Genomic DNA, 15,703 nt, shown 5'->3' with positions numbered 1-15,703 from the left:
ATTTATGAATATTCATTTAACGACGTTCCCGGCTTCCAGCGTGTTCCTGCTCTCGGGAGTGCTCGGGGTGTTTCACAGAGCTGCAGCTGGGCTGGGCTGAAACCCAGCTCTGAACACTGCCGTTTTTTGCAAGGAGGATTAGGAAAATAATACACGATTTTGGTTAAAAATCCACGTGCAGCCAGGATGGTGGGGCACGGAGTGGCTGCGCACCGGACTGAAGTGCGGAGCTCCAGCAGGGCACGGGCTGCTGGCGGGGCCCAAATGGCGAAAATAATAAAATAAAAAAGACCAAACACCACAGGCAGAAGGTGCTAGTTTTGGGGGGGGAGCTGCTGTCGCCCCGGGGAGATGCCGGCGCGTCCTGCGCGCATTAATGAAACACTTTCGTTCCGGTTAGGACTTGAACGATGCTCATTGAAAATCAGGCTGCCATGGAAACCGGAGGTGTTGGGTCTTTGGGGAGCGCTGCCGGACGGAGGCGCGGCGAGGGGAGGGGGGCATTTTGGCAAATCCTCGGCTTGCAGAGGGTTTTGGCAAAGTCCCCCCCGCGGGTGGACCCAGGGACAAACGCGGTTCCTGCACCTCCCGTCCGGCACGGCGCAGGGATGGAGGGGGGAGGTGGCTGCGAAGCGCTGCCACCCACCAGCACCGCCACCGTGCCGCTTCCCAGCCCCGTCCTGTGACCAAATTTTGATTTTAATCATCTTTTCCTCATTGCACATGAGGCAGAAACGAGCGATACCCCCAGCGGAGGAACCGGGCGGATTCTCCGGTGGCTGATACCTCGCACACCAGGTGCGTGAGCCCGGGCAGTCATACCTGCAACCCTGCTTTTTCCCTTCCGTTTGTGCTTCTCTCGTGAGTGTTTTACTCCTCTGGGACTCGGGTGTCACCTCTTGGAAGTACTGGTGGCGGGGCTGGCCAGAAGGTGACAGCTCTGCTTCATGACAGGCTTTGTGGGCAGAGCCGGTTCGTGTGCCGCGCTGAAAGAAACCCAAAGCCTCCCCGCGTCAGGGACCGTTTCCCCAAAAGGCTTTTGAGCTCTCCCCAAAAAGCGCAGGTTAAAAAAAAAAAAAAAAAAAAAAAGTGACTTGGAGCCTCTGCCGGTCACACATGCACCACATTTTGTCCCCCACATGCCCCCAGCGATGGCTGAAGGATGAGCACAGGTGGACGGGTGCTGCTGCCTCCGAAAAGCAGCGCAGGGCCTGCCACCAGCTGCCCGAGCTCTCCCCGGCTCCGTGCTCTGCACCCTGAGCCCCAGCCTGAAATCACACAGCGCAAAAAGGCGCTATCAAAACCGGCGACTAAATATTTCTGATCTGGAGGGTTATTTTCTCTATAGGAAGTGCTTGGCTCCGTGCGTGGCTTGCCTCGTGTCCAGGTCTCCCCACACAGGTTTTTATGGGCACTGTGCCCTGGTAGCTGCTACTGCAGAGCCACAGGGTCCCCACATCGCCCTGTTACAGCCCCTACAAAAACAACTCGAGGGTTAAAAAATAAAAAAGTCTCGAGGGCAGCATTGTTCGTGCTGGATAAAATTCTGTGAACAAAGCAATTGGCGTAATTTCACTTGCAAATCGAGCAGCGAAGCAAAATACCATTTATGAAACTGTAATTTATTCCTGGGAAATCAAGCACTTACAATGTCTGCTTGTCGCAGGTTAAGTTACAGAAAGGGAAAAAATAGATTAATGATGAACGTGACAACATTGCAGACTAAATCATCACAGCCAAAGCCTTTGAGAAGCTCGTACGCTCTCTGCACAAACTGGATTCCTTTTTTTTTTTTTTTCCGGCAGCACTAAAACCGTGATTGCTGGGGGATGGAGACGTCGGTGCTGCCGGGCCAGCAGCGGCTGGGAGCAAGGAGAGAGAGTGTCCTTGGCTCCATCCTGCTGGTGGCTTCATCCTCGAGCCTCTTGCCCAGCTCCTTGCCAAGGGATCACCTCCGTGGTGGGGACACCACCGGAGCCACCACCAGGGCACCAAACCCTGTTCCCAGCTCCCCCAGGGGAACCTCGGGAGATGCTCCACGACCTGGCCCATCGCAGGGGGTCTCCCGAGGGCTCCTTTCTGCCCTGGCTTTTGCGCCCCATCCCTCTTGGCCCTTCTCCTTCTGGCCAGGAGACTTCAGCAGGGGTGGGAGGAGAATGAGCGGTGGTGCCGGGTGCGCCAGGAGGGGCAGAGCTGCTGGAAGCCCGGCGCTGGGGACGAGGGTTGGCCTCATACACGGCTCCGGGGCCACCTGGGGCTGTGGATCCAGGCTGGAGACCACGCTCTGGGTGCACTCTGTATGTCTTTGTTAAGGGACATACCAGGCACCAGTCCTAATCCCCTAATTCTGACTTCACGGACATCTCCTAAAGGTCTCACCCAAGCGCTGGATCCGCACCCCAAGCACTGGATCCCCACCTCTGCCTCGGGAGGAAATTCCTGGTCTCAAAGCAAAAATTTGGATAAATAAATTAATTAAATGCCCTCAGACTGCAGGTGGTGACCGTGCTGTGACCGGTACCCGACACCCCGAGCAGGTCGGGGGCACCACGGGCTGGGGTTGGGGCTGGGTCCTGCCGACCCCATAGCACCGGCTGCGCGCATTCCGGTACCTGGGGCTACTGAGATCCAGCTTTTGGGGCTTTTGGTGGCCAGAGAAAATTGAACCCACCAGGCTTTGGGAGCAGGGCTGGACTTCTGGGATCGTAACACACACAAACACACACACGAGCAGCGATAAAACGGAGTTCGTGACCTGGGGAGCTATTGCTGGCTGTAATAGTGTGTCACGTATTAAGGGAGCATGTTTGAAACCACATTATATTATTAAAATTCATAGGAGTGATTTATAGGGGGGGTTTAAGAACAGCAGCTTGCCAATATAAATTGGCTTAGGAAAGTCAACTGTAATCCACACAGGTCCAAATAATGACATTTCCTCCAATACATCCAAAAAGCTGAAAAGCAGAAAATAATATCCAGGCTCCAGAGATAAGGCGAGTGCCCAAGGGAAAGAGGGCTCTGAAATATTCATGCGGTTGTAGATTGGATGTCGGAAACGGCCGTTCCCAGTGGCTATGTTTGGGGAGTGATGAATTTAGTTACTGTACCTTTATATTTATCGCTCGATAAACAAGACAAGCTCCTTTACAACTGCGAGCAAGACTAATTTGGCCATTTTAGCACGGAGGAAACGGCTTTCTGGACAGCGCAAGGTTTTGAGCAGGAGTCCCCTACAAAATCAGGAGAATTTTAACTCAGCCTGGTGGGAGGCAGCCAGCGGCAGAGGGCTGGGGGGGAGCCGTCCATAACGGGGCTGAAAACCCAGATTTGAGGACTCTGATGATTAAAAGCCAGCGGGGTGAGTGCCAGGACTCCTTGGCCATATGTGCTGTGGTCAGGGTGCCTGGACCCCAGTTTTGCCCTTTGTGGGAGCCCTGCGAGGTCAGGATCAGCCCTGCCTGTGTGGCGCTGATGGAGATGTTCTGGCTCGTGGTTTTTAAAGATTATTTTTCGAGGCAGAGAACAGCGCTATAAAGGTTTTACAGCGGCTGTGCTGGAATTAAACGCGGATTCGTAAAAGTGTCAGCAAATGAAACCGTAATGCCCGAGCTGTATTAGCGCTGAAATGACCTTTCGGATAGTTAGGAGTTTATGGGATATTATAAATTCTCCTTGTGCTGGCAGGGTTATACCCAGGGCATTGTTTCCAGCAGTACCCGAGGCAGGACCCCAGTGGTCGGTGCCATCGGCCATGAGCTGGGGTGATGTTTCCCCCAAAACACCCAGCCTGAGCATCCTGAGCACTCCTGCAGCTGGAGAGCAGGTATCGGGTGGTCCCAGCAGCAGCAGTCAGAAGGAGATTCCTTTTATTTTATTTATTATGAATTTTGGACGCTCAGGTAACTTTTTCTTGAGACTGCTAATAATCCCAACAGCCAGAAATCAAAGAGATTTAAAAGTATTGCTTGGCTTCTTTTTATTTCCTTACTTTCTAAGACTTTAGATTAATATCGTCAAGGCTTTTTTTATTGCTCTGAAGGCAGGGAAAGTCCTTTTTTAATGAAAGCTGAGAGCTTTATATAATACCTTGGCTCCAAAGCTGCGATTTGAAGCTCCGCATTTCACAGAACTTACAAGAAAATCCCTGGAGTTAACCAGCTCTGATCTTTCTTCACCTCTTGCTTTGCCACCGGGAAATAAACCCAGTTTTTATGCCCGTGTTTATTATGAAGTGTGTATTTAGCCCGTCTGTGCTGCAATTTACCCGTTCTGGGAGCTTCGGGGAGCTGTTCGAAGCGACACTTTTCACTCATCTGCTGACTGAAAGGCTCTTTAGGAAGGGCTGAAGGGGGCGGCAGGGTTGTGGTCATGTCCCCATTGGGGTCAGCTGAGTCCCCAAAACCCGCCGTGCTCCGCCCGCTGCCGGCTCCCTCCTTCTCCCCTGGGAGATTTGGAGGCTGAAAATGATGTTTTTCAGTGGGGTGGAGATCAGAGGAAGGGGCTCAAAGCTCTGCTGGGACGAGGACGGGACCGTGGTTAGCGGGACATCCTGGAGGTCTTCATCATCCAGCTCCAAAGCTGCGCTGCCTCCTCCTGTGCTCGGTTTCTCAGGCACATCCCCACTGCCCGATGCTGCAGCACACCTCCAAAAACGGTTAAAAAACCCAGCCCTCAGCCCTTAAAAACTGTGTTTTGGAAGCCTTTGGCTGGCGAGAGGAGCCAAATTCTCCAGCTCCCGAAATCCCGGTGCGCCACGCGATTCCCACGCTGCGGCCATTCACGCGCTGAGGCAGGAACAAAGCATGGCTCGGGCTGAATAGTGGAGCTATTCTCGTTTATTCTAGCTTTATTTTTTCTTGTACAAGTAGCCACAGGCTAAAATCTAAACAGAGCAAACTACAAAAAAAAAAACTTTAAATTTTTTTTTTTTCCTTTTTTATACAGATCTAACAATCGTAGGATCAGTGGGATTTCAAATATCATGACAGTTCAAAGTAAGAAAGGTAGAAAACAAACAGTAGAAAAGTGCTTTGCAATTTGGGTTTTTAACATTACTCTTAACGACGGATTTCCGAAGAGGACAAAGGTTTACCATCGTCTTTGTTATTCCTTTATGACAAACACAAAGATATTGCAAGTTCCTAGGATGTAACCGTGACCAAAGTCAAACCCCTCTTTTCTCCGTAAGACCTTGACCCAAAGCCCCATAAAACCCGGCCGTTCCCCAAACCACTGGGTTTTGCCCCGACCTTGGCACAAAATCCTGACGGTTGAATGCTGCTCACGGGGTAAACCCAGAGCTGCTGCCCTGACACCGACACCGTGGTGGATGCTCCTGCATAATTGTTTCTAGAGGTGAGGGCCAAAAGCTGCCCCAACCAAGTGCTTCCCATTTCGCCTTCCCTTTTTTTTAATTTGCTGGGGGAGGAAAATAAATTAGCCGGCATTGTGTTGCTAGATTGGATCTTTAACCTGCCTTCAGTGGCCCGGCATCGGGAGGGATACGTTTCCAAGTCCTGTTTGCACAGATGAAGTCAGTCGGTCGCTCCCCCCGTGCCACCACCGTTTGTTTTCGCAGGTTTTTAATTTCCTTTTTTCCCCATTTTCCCAGCCCGGAGAGCTGCCAGGCGGCTCGGAGGGGGCTCAGCTCCCACAGCTGGTGGCCGAGGGGTCGGGGCTGTTGGACGGGCAGCAGGGACGGTGCAAAATGTTGGGGCACCGAGAGGTGGGGAATCCACGGCCAGCGCCGTCACACTGGTTAGGGGAGGGGTGGTGGAAATGTCTTTTAATTTATTCTCTAATTATCGTGGGTTCGTACACACCTAAACCAGGACCAAAGCCATCGATGCAGTTAGGAGCATCCCGCTCGGCTTCTCAGCGTCCCTCGTCCTTTGTTGTGCACAAACCTGGGGCTGTGCTGTGTACAAATCACGGGTGGAAGCCTTAAAACCCCCAAACTGGTCCAGCACTTCAAGATTTCAGCGTCTTTACCAAACGAGGAAGAAGAAAGGTACGTTAGACAAATAAATACCTGAATCCAAGAGCGTTGAAAATACCCTGTCACAGCATAAAACTATTCCCTGTCCAACTAAACACAACGTGGATCCTATCCCTGAGGTAGCAGCCATCTCTGGGAAACTTGAGAGCTCCAAGAACAGGTTGTGCCCATTATGGGTTACCGAAAAAAAATCAGCTTTTGGATACTTTGTTCCTTGCTGCAATTTCATCTCACCACAGCCAGAAAAGCGAGAGGGTTTTTGGATCTGCCCAGAAAAGGCAGCAGGGTTGGATTAGTGGAATTATTTGATTGGGAAAAAAATTACAGGACGCGATTCCTACCCAAAAACGGGGGTGGTTGCCAGCAGCTGGCTCGAGATCCAGCACCTGCCCATTATCCAGCAGTTTTGGCTTCAGATAAAACACTCTGATCCCCCCTGGAAAGAAAAGGGGGGAAAAAGAAATAAAAAAGCCGTCGAGCTTTCTCCTGAACACCGAGGGTGCGTGCTCCGGCCCTGGGGACAGGCGAGGATGAGCGGGGCTCGTCCCACAGCTCCTGGAAAAGCAAGAGCCCAGCCCGGCACATGGATGGAGAAACCTCTGATGACAAGAAAACGGGTAAGTGAACGGGTAAGACCCAAGGCGAGCATTTTGTCACCTGGGAACCTCCACCCAAGCCACACAGGGACCTGCAGCCCTTGTCCGCCCAGCGACCACACAGAAACCCCGCAATTTCAAGAAAAAGCAGGGCAACAGTTTGGCTGAATCATGGACAGACTTGAATCTCTGCCCCAATCTGAAATCAAACACAAGCTCTTTTTTTTTTTTTTTTCCTCCATCCCACTTTACAGATTAAAGCCCAGACACACTTCAGGTAACATTTTCCCAAGCTTTTTCCAGCACAGCTTTGCCTCCAGCCTGGCCCAGTTAATCACGGAGGCAAAATACCGAGAGTACGGCTGCCTGGCAGGCAGGTGGGCTAAAGCTGGAATGGGCTGTTTCAAGGGTTTTTTTTCCCCAATTTTGCAGACTTGAGAGGTTTTAATAATTCAAGGAAGGTCGTATCCCCCTCCAGCCTCAGCCCTTCGGGGCTGCCCCACCACCAACGCCTGCGGATCGGTCCCAGCGCTACGGATTGACAAGAGCGTAAAAGAAACCCCAAAAAGAGGAAAAGCTAAACGTCTAAAAATAGTCTTTAAAGATTCACATCCATCTTCAAGCGTCTCAAACCAACCCATAATCTGCATTGGTTTAAGCCATTACATTTCTGCATAATTATTAAAAAACAAAAAAAAGGTCTACTCTCGACATACTATTGTATTTCAGCTAGTCAAATGGCACAGCATTTCCCTTTAATAAAAGGAAGTAGTGACAAATACTTGTTACTATTACAATATCACAATAATATGATATTAAATTAATAGCATGTTCACAGCTCCAGGGATTCTGAGCTGAAAGCTACTCTACATCATGTGTTCACTTTGGCAACAGTACTTATCCGACGCGAGCTCCAGCGTTCCGCACAAAGACAACGGCACGAAATGCGTGGCGGGGCCGGGAGCAGGGTGGGAGGAGATTTGGGGTGCTGCGGTGCGGGGTCAGGACCCAGAATGGGGACATGGGGCTCAGCTCTGTCCCCGTCTTGATGCCTGGGGGCCAGGAGCGAGCTGAGCCTTTGGTCCTTGGCCAGACTTGGTGAAACCCGGACTCCGTGCCTTTGGCCAGTTGGGTTGGTCAACGGAGGGGATGCGAATCACAGCAAGAACTTCAGGTTGGGTGAGAAAAAGCTGATGGATCTGCAAAAATGAAACCCTCCTGGCCGTGAGCACCACAGGCTGGAGCCGTGGGTATCTCCTCCTCCCTTCTGCCCGTCCCGTGCCCCGCCGGTGCCCTTCGTACGCTGTCCCCAAGCCCAACATCACACGGGAGGCAACGTCCCCCAGGGCTGATGTGAGCAGGAACCGGCCCGGCGGAGGGGCTATGGGGGGGATTAATGCACAAATCTGACCTGGAAGCACAGAGTCCTGCTCGCATCCAGCCCCCAGCCGTCCCCAGCCCAGCCCCAGGACGCAGCACATGAGACGTGACATTTTCCTTATCATCCTGTATATCGCATTATTTACATAATTAGCATCCCGTTGCCAAACGTGACGGTGATGGGGGATGTTTTTGACACACGGGACCCTCCCACTGGTACCATTTAAAAAAATACAATTATCATTTCTTTTAAACTTAAACTAATTTCCTTTCCTGATTCCTTTCTTTGTAAATACGGCGACGTCTGATGTACCACCACCTCCACAAAGAGTTCGGACCTTCACATTTGTCCGGTTTTAACGAATCCATACCGGGGGGGGAATTGTCTGCCCTCTGCCTGGCGGACATCCCCGTCCCCTGTGCGTGTCCCCATCTCACCCCACGGATGTCATCGCTCACAGACCGACTCACGAGGCTTCGCCGGGCTGCTCCATGCCAGGACAACCCCAAAGCGGCAGCAGGTTGGTGGGGGCCACGCACAAAACCTCTCTTTGGTGTCGGGAGCCCCTCTGCCCACCCCGGGTGTGGGTGGCTGCCGGCAGCCCCCAGCATCCTCCAGCGTTGGATCCTGTCCTGCATCGCCGCACAGGAGCTCCCCCTCACCTTGTCCTCCGTGGAGACGCAAGACCGGTGAAGCTGAGCCCATCCTTTGGCCATGCCCACATGGGGATGAGCCCTGCCGGCTCGGAATATGCCAGAGGAGCTCAGCAGCATCTCAGCGGGGTTTGGAAGTGCTGGGTCACGGTTTCCATGAAGAGCTCCTGGCGGCAGGGTGGGCTTTGAAGGGACAAGATGGCAACGTTGGGGTTCCCAGCTCGCAGGGGTGCCTCGTGGTGCTCGTGCCGGCAAACGCCATAAACCGTCCTGGGGGAATCGGCCTTGCGAGCGGCAAGCTAACGGGGCAAGGGATGCCCTGGGCCCGGCACAGAAGAGACCCGAGCACCCAGCCCAAACGCACCCAGGACGGGCCAAGGCAGCCATTTGGGGCTGGGAGCCTGGGTCCATCCTGCGAGAGCAACGGTGCCAGCGAGCTGCGGGGCACCAGCAGCCACGCATCCATCACGGCCCCAACAGTCTTTAAAGTAAAAACCAGGATACGAATCTCCACCCGGCGAAATCCCACCGTGCCTACAAGTAAAGCTCATACGACCATCGAGGCGTTAGCGCAAGCGCTGCCGGACGCCAACCCGCCGCCTTGGCGTGTGGCCAGGTGGAGGAGGCAGGATTTGGGGTGGGGGGTGGGGGGGGGCGCACACACACGAATTTCTATCACGCTTGAGGTAGAACATTGCTTTCAAGGTTTGGAAGTGCTTTACACGGGAACGACGACAACAAAAACAACAACGCGGCAGGTACAGAGCGTGACTGCTGAGGTAGGACCAAGCTTGTACTGACCAAGTGCTCCGCTACTTGTTTCTGAACACGAAGGAAGACGCAGGCATTTCTGCTCCCCAGAAGACATTCATTCCGGTTGAGGTAGGTTCTGATTTCACTCGAGTTGTTTGTCCAAGTCTTTCAGTAGCCCTCAGGCAGGCCTCCTTTGACACACTCTTTTTTTTTTTTTTTTAATCTTTTTTTTTCCATATTATATAGAGTCATTCAGCAAAAAAGTATCCTGAGAAATAGCAAAAGTGTACAAAATAATCATCAAATCCATGGAAAGACGGCCTTCCCAGGCCTCGATTTTTGGAGTCAAGTTCGAAGGGTTTCTCCGAATCCAGTCTTCTCAAAATAAAAAATAGATCCAAAAAGTAGTCCTAAAGCTGCTGAGTGGGAAGAAGTCTGTGATGCCAAGCGGACGAGGCTCCACTGTATCCCCAAAAATGTCAGGGACGGGAGAGTTTGCCTGACTCTGCCAAGGAGTCTTTTACTTAGCAGCAGCGGGAAAAATCAGTCGTGACCAGCCTTGATAAAGCCATCGTCGAAAGAAACGCACCAAGAGGCCTGAGACAGGTCGGAATGACAAACTTCACAGAGTTTCCAAAAGGCTGTATACACACACATATATATATATTTATATATATATATATAAAAAAAATAAAGCAAAACAAAAAAATAACAATCAGACCGTAGAAATCTTCAATTGACCTGAGATTGAGGAAATCATCGTAAAGACGTCGCCAGCCGCGGTTTTGGTTTCTGGTAGCTCCTACACGAGGGTTCGAGCCTTGGCAGGTTATCCTTCATGGGTGGGAATGGGGTGGGGGGCCGGAGCAGCGGGGCTGCCGCCGCAGGGGCTTTTTTGGGGAGGCTCTGGCTGCTCCTCGATGATGCTGAACTCGTCCAAGGGCAGCGTGGATATCTGCGTGTCGTCGTGGGCGGCAGGCGGGCTGCGAGACGGCTGGAAGGAGAGAAAGGGAAAATAATGCAGGGATGATGGCAGGTCACCGATGCTCTTAGACATGTTTGTGTTTTGTGGTGTGCCTCCAACCCCTCGCCACTGGACTTACCGTTGTTCCCTTGTCCTGCTGCTCCTGGCAGGGTGCCGCTGGGAATAACCTCTCCAGCTCGTTCATATCCAGCTGCTTCCCGTTCAAGTCCCGCTCGTCCCTGTCCCTGCGAGCGGCCCCGTTCAGAACGAGCCCCGTGGCGCTCCTCTGGCTCCTCGGGATCTGCGGGGTCGACAGCTGCTCCTGCACGTTTTTACACATCAGCAGCCTGAAAAATAACGAGGCGTAGCCTGAGGGTGAGCAAAGCTGGTGCCTCTCCTCCTTTCCTTCCCCCAAGCCTGAATCTGCCTTATTTCTCTGCTGCCCTCCTTCATTCCTTAAATCCTTCCGAAGAAGTTACGTTTCTTCCACTCGCTGCAGAAGGGCTTTTGGTTTACAGGGAGGATCAGGGCTGGCCAGAGCAGGAATATTGATGTTCCCGGGAAGTACCAGCTCCCTTGGTGGGGACCGGAGCTGATGGGGTCTCTTATGTGTGTGTTCGGAGAAGTCTGTGGGGTCTGCATGCCTGGGAGGAAGGCAGGGACTGTGGTGCAAACAGCACCTGTGTGGTGGCATTCCCAGGAGCTGGGAATTGCACGTTATGGGATGTGCGTGGAAAACAGCCTGTCATAGTACTCAGGGGGGAGCCCCCAACCCTGCCATGGTGAGCAGCTCCTACCTTCCTCTGTACCCAAACATGAGGAAAAGGACGCAGAATATGATGCACGTGACGCCAATGTGGATGCCAATGATGATACCAGTCGTGGAGGTTTTATTATTCTGCTCGTCCTTCATGCAGTCACAAGGGGGGTTCAGCGCTGCCAGAAGAAGGGGAGAGAGGGGGGGTCAGCGGTGCTGGTTTCCTGCTGCTTGTCCACCTTTGGGGCTTGGTGGGAACAGACTGCACCTTGCCACGGGGCAATGGCTCAGTGCTGGCTCACTGCTACAGCCCCTGAGGAAAAGCTGGACCCCAGGCAGGGCTTGGAGCTGTCTATAAGGCTGAGGAGAGCAGGGCGGTGGGCCAGGAGGGCTCACTGCACTGCGGGGCCACTGCCTGCCAAAGGGCCCCCCTGCTCCCGGTACCCCATGGAGGCAGCCAGAGCAAGCATGAGACTGTAAGGTCGGCGGAGAGGCAGCCCCACCACCCAGGCTGCTGGTATCAGACACAATCAGTGAACAAAAAGGACTCTAAGGTCAGTTTTTGCAAAGCCCAAAGCAGCAGCTTGAGCAGGCTGGGTGCGGAGCAGCACCATGCCATCACGCTCTGAGCTGAGCCGAGCAGTGCTGTGCTCGTGCCCTGCAAGAGGGCTCAAAACAGCCCCAGTGCTGCTCTCCCAAACAGCCCAGCTCTGCTCAGCTCTCTCCCGGCACCAGCACAGGTTGAAGCCCATCCCTGAGACAAGCAGTTTGCTTCGAAGGCTGAGCCTCCCTCTCCTGCGAGGCAGGAGGTGCCGGTGAGCGCGGCAGCTGCCAACCAGAGGAGTATTTACTGCAACGCAGATAGAGCAGCAATAACTGTCTTGGAGATATTCCCTCTGGAAGGCTTTAAAGGACTCCGAGAGCAGCAGGATGTTTTTTACACATAGATGAATATGCAAGGTGTGATCGGTTACAGATTCCCTCCAGAGATTTACTCTCTCCTGCCTCGTAATGTAACGTTTGTGCGCTGCAGCCCCTCTCCTTCCCAAAGCCACACGGCCTCTCTCCTCATCACCAGTGAAACTCAGAAGAGGAGCTTCTGAGAGCTTCCAAGAGAGCTCCAGAAGAGCAAAGATCTCGGTGCACCACACCTCACCTGAGGACAGCAGCTCTTAGCTAACGTTTGCAGTTCTGTTGATTTTCACTGCCTCGCTTCTGGCTCAAGCTTGGGTGACAAAACTGGCAATTGTGGAAGCATTGGGCTCGTCCTCTCCCCCACGGTGAAAAAGGCACAGGGCTGAACTGTGCTGCAAAGAGGTGTTGGCTTGCTAAGGCTAACGAGGGGCAACTGGGATGGAGCGCGCCATCATTGGCAGCAATGCACGCCTCGCCTCGACAAGGGAGCTGTGCGGCCCCGTGGCAAGGAAGCCACCCTTCCAACCCCACGCAGCTTCACCTCGTCGTTATTTGTGATGCTGAAAATAAAGGGACTGAAAGCGATGGTGTCTGATGTCTGGTGCGCTGTTGGAGTTACACCTTGCCGCTCTCCTCCAAATCAGTTCTCATGACCCACCACCGAGAACGATGGCCCATCTTACCTGTCCTCTCCACGGTTTCCCTCAAGGACACGAAGCGGACAGTTGAATTTCCATCCCCGTGCTGGTTATAGGCGAGGAGTTTGACTTCGTACACCACCGACGCATCTGTTTTGAGACATAAGAAGGGTATTTCAGCCTTGATCATTAGCGTTATCTCCCCAGGGTGGCAGGTGTTTAGGAACCACGCCTAACCAAACACACAAGACGCTGCTAACAAGTCACAAAGGCAAGCTCGCACCACCTCTGTGATGTGTAAAAACCTCTCTTTTGGGTGGGAAAGCACCCAAAAACCTGGGGGAGAGCTGCAGCATCCCCTGGTTAGGGGCTGAGCAACACAGCCGAGCTCCGCGGGGTCGGGAGGCGACAGGGATGAAGCTGTCACGGGACTCACCCAGGTGGGTAATGTTGTACGCCGTTATGTTGCTGGCCAGTAGCACTGGACCCGTGTACTGGGAGAGGTGGACTTTGCGGTAGTAGAGCTTGAAGCCTTCGTGCTGGCCCAGTTTGATGGAGGGCTCCCACGTGGCCTGGACAGCAGTGCTGTTAATGACCTTAATGAAGAGGGACGGCATGGCTGGGACTGAAACAGAGAGAGAAAGACGGCAGGTTGCACGTGCTGTTCAGCCTGCAGGAGGAGAAATTCCCCACCGGCACTTCCCTGCAGTCGCTGCACCAAAAAATGTGCTAGGTGAGTTTGAGAAAATCAGATTAGACCAGATCCTGCTTTAACAGCTTTGAATTTCTTCAGGGAGCTGGGTGAGTTTCCAAGGGTTTCCTAGGCTCCACTCAGCAAGCAAAGAGGCTACTTTTACACTCGGGTTGCAATTTGATGCTCGGCCCCCTCGGGTCAGGGCAGGAATGCAGCCACTTTGGAGTTGCATTCCCAAATTCCACTTCTCTGCCCTCGCCTCGAGGGCAGCGAGGACCTTTCAGAGTGATTAATCCCTGCGGGAGGAAGGAACCAGAAGGGATGGAGCCGGAGACATCCGTCTTGAAAAGCAGTCGGTGAAATATGCCACTGCCCGGCTGAGCGCGCGAGGTTCCTGCGGGGGCTTGCAGGGTGTTTGGGAGCTTGCTCTCCCATCAGCTTTCGGAGGGAGGTTTGTGATTCTGTGCTGGGGACTGAGGAGAGAACTGGGACATCTTCAGCAACAGCCCTAACTACCTGAGCAGCCTGAGGTCACTGTGGCGCTGCCCGTTTCGGCAGGCAGGCACTTACCTGGCCTTAGGGGCGCCCGGGGATTTAGCTGGGAAGGTGTCCCTGCTGCTGCCCGGTGTCACTGAGGCCTGATTCAAAGGACGACCTCAGCTACGGTCAGTGCCAGCCCAGTCAACACCCCAATATCCTGCCCTCGTTCTCGGGGTGTACAGCAGCAAGGCGGCAGTGCCACTTTGTCCATAGCTCCCCGAAGAGCTGCCCGACCCCGTCCTGCCCCCTCAGCCTGGGCTGAGAGGCAAAGCTTTGCAAACCAGAGCCACTTTTCTTCTGATTCAAATACATGTCTTTCCCAAAGCCGGTTCTGCACAAAACGCTGCCACAGAGCGCCATGCAGAGCAGTGGCAGGCAGGACCACGTTCCCCCCCGAGCATCTTCCTTCCCCTCGCCCTCCCTTTCTCGCACACTGAGCACATCAGCGCAGAGCTGTGTCTCAGCAGGACCTCTCACTGATGATTTTTTCACTTCATTTCCACCAAACACCCCCGGGCCAGATGTTCCCATCAGTTCCTGAGCCTTTTGCACCATTCGGAAGGCGGATGGCACCAGGCGCTGCGGGGTCTGCCTTCAGGGGCTCTGCTCCTGCTCGGGTTTTTGGGCACTGCTGCCCTAGGCAGTGAGCTTGACTAAACCCAGCAGGAAAAGCACGGAGCAGAACAACAGCTCCGCTTCTCCAACAGCCTCTGGCCGAGAGAAGGCTTTGAGGCAGAGCTATTTTCCAGTCCCAAATGATTATATGCTCAGAATAGCCCAAGTACAAGGACTGCTGGGCTTGCACTGCGCCGATGCTGCTTTTTGTCTTGTTTTCCCCACTGGGTCTCTAAATGATGAGCAGCGAAAACCTGGCCTCGACACTGTCCTTTGGCACAGAGTTCAGCACAGCCATTTAGCGAGCGATGTTGAAAAGCTGCTGAAATGTGGTTGTGTCAATCTAAAACTGACAAGAGCTAAAAAGGGCACTTCCTCGATTTAACAGCAAAGTCAAAGCGGCACAGCACGATGGTTGGCCTCCTCCCAGGCACTGGGAGCCCCCACAGGATTTAGGGGAAGGAAAGACATCTCTCTTGGTGAGCAGGAGGGTCCGGGCAAGCTCTTCCCAAAGAGATGCCCTCCTTCTCCAAGCCTTGGCGGGCTGCAGGGGCTTTTCCTGATGCTCTCCGAATAAGCATCAGGAGAGGAACAAGTCCCTGCTGGCTGGTGAGCTTCTGCGTGTGAACGCAGAAGGAAAAGAGCGGTGAGCGTCTGTCCTTGTTTAGGTTAGCGAGATCCCACCCTGCCTGAGTGCTGCCAACAGGAAAAAAGGGGCAGGAGTATTTCCTCTAGCTAGGATTTATTCCGACGTGCTTTTCATTGATGGGAAGGCTGCGCTTAGCCATTTCTAGCTGGCAAAACACAGAGCAATTTCTATTTATACCAGAGCGTACCATTCTTCCCAAGTCTGCATACTTTTTTAATCCAATAGAATAATACATTTATTTTTTTTCTCCCAATTCCCCAGTTCCCATTAAGGCAAAATTAGGAATTGTCTGGATCACCCCTCTGAGAAGTGGGCCCCTTGCTTAGAGCGTCGTTTTCTGAATCATCAGTGCAAACGCCACGGAAAGGGAGATCGCATCATCCCATGGACAAAGAAACACTAACGTGGGCCATCCTGATTTGTGAAGAGTCGGCTTTATTTTACGGTTGCAGAGCCTTACATTTAATAAAAACCACAAGAATATCTCTCCTTCAAAGTACGAAATATATAGTATTTATTCAAACTCTGAGTATATATATATATGTAT

General features: G+C 53.0%; 1 protein-coding gene across 1 annotated transcript in view; it reads right to left on the bottom strand.

Moving 5' to 3' along the window:
• Nucleotides 1-7,330: 7,330 nt before the first annotated feature.
• IGDCC3 (immunoglobulin superfamily DCC subclass member 3) overlaps nt 7,331-15,703 on the bottom strand; it is a 90,745-nt gene continuing 82,372 nt past the window's right edge. Inside the window, exons 10-14 of the mRNA XM_048076341.2 lie at nt 13,095-13,283; nt 12,704-12,808; nt 11,146-11,284; nt 10,488-10,695; nt 7,331-10,378 (exon numbers count right to left, since the gene is read on the bottom strand). Coding sequence (XP_047932298.2) covers nt 10,214-10,378; nt 10,488-10,695; nt 11,146-11,284; nt 12,704-12,808; nt 13,095-13,283 — 806 coding nt within the window. The 3' untranslated portion in view covers nt 7,331-10,213. The remainder of the gene's footprint in view (nt 10,379-10,487; nt 10,696-11,145; nt 11,285-12,703; nt 12,809-13,094; nt 13,284-15,703) is intronic.

The sequence above is a fragment of the Anser cygnoides genome, chromosome 11 (genome assembly GCF_040182565.1).
Source record: "Anser cygnoides isolate HZ-2024a breed goose chromosome 11, Taihu_goose_T2T_genome, whole genome shotgun sequence".
Lineage (NCBI taxonomy): Eukaryota > Metazoa > Chordata > Aves > Anseriformes > Anatidae > Anser > Anser cygnoides.
This window is presented reverse-complemented; position numbering and strand designations above follow the sequence as displayed.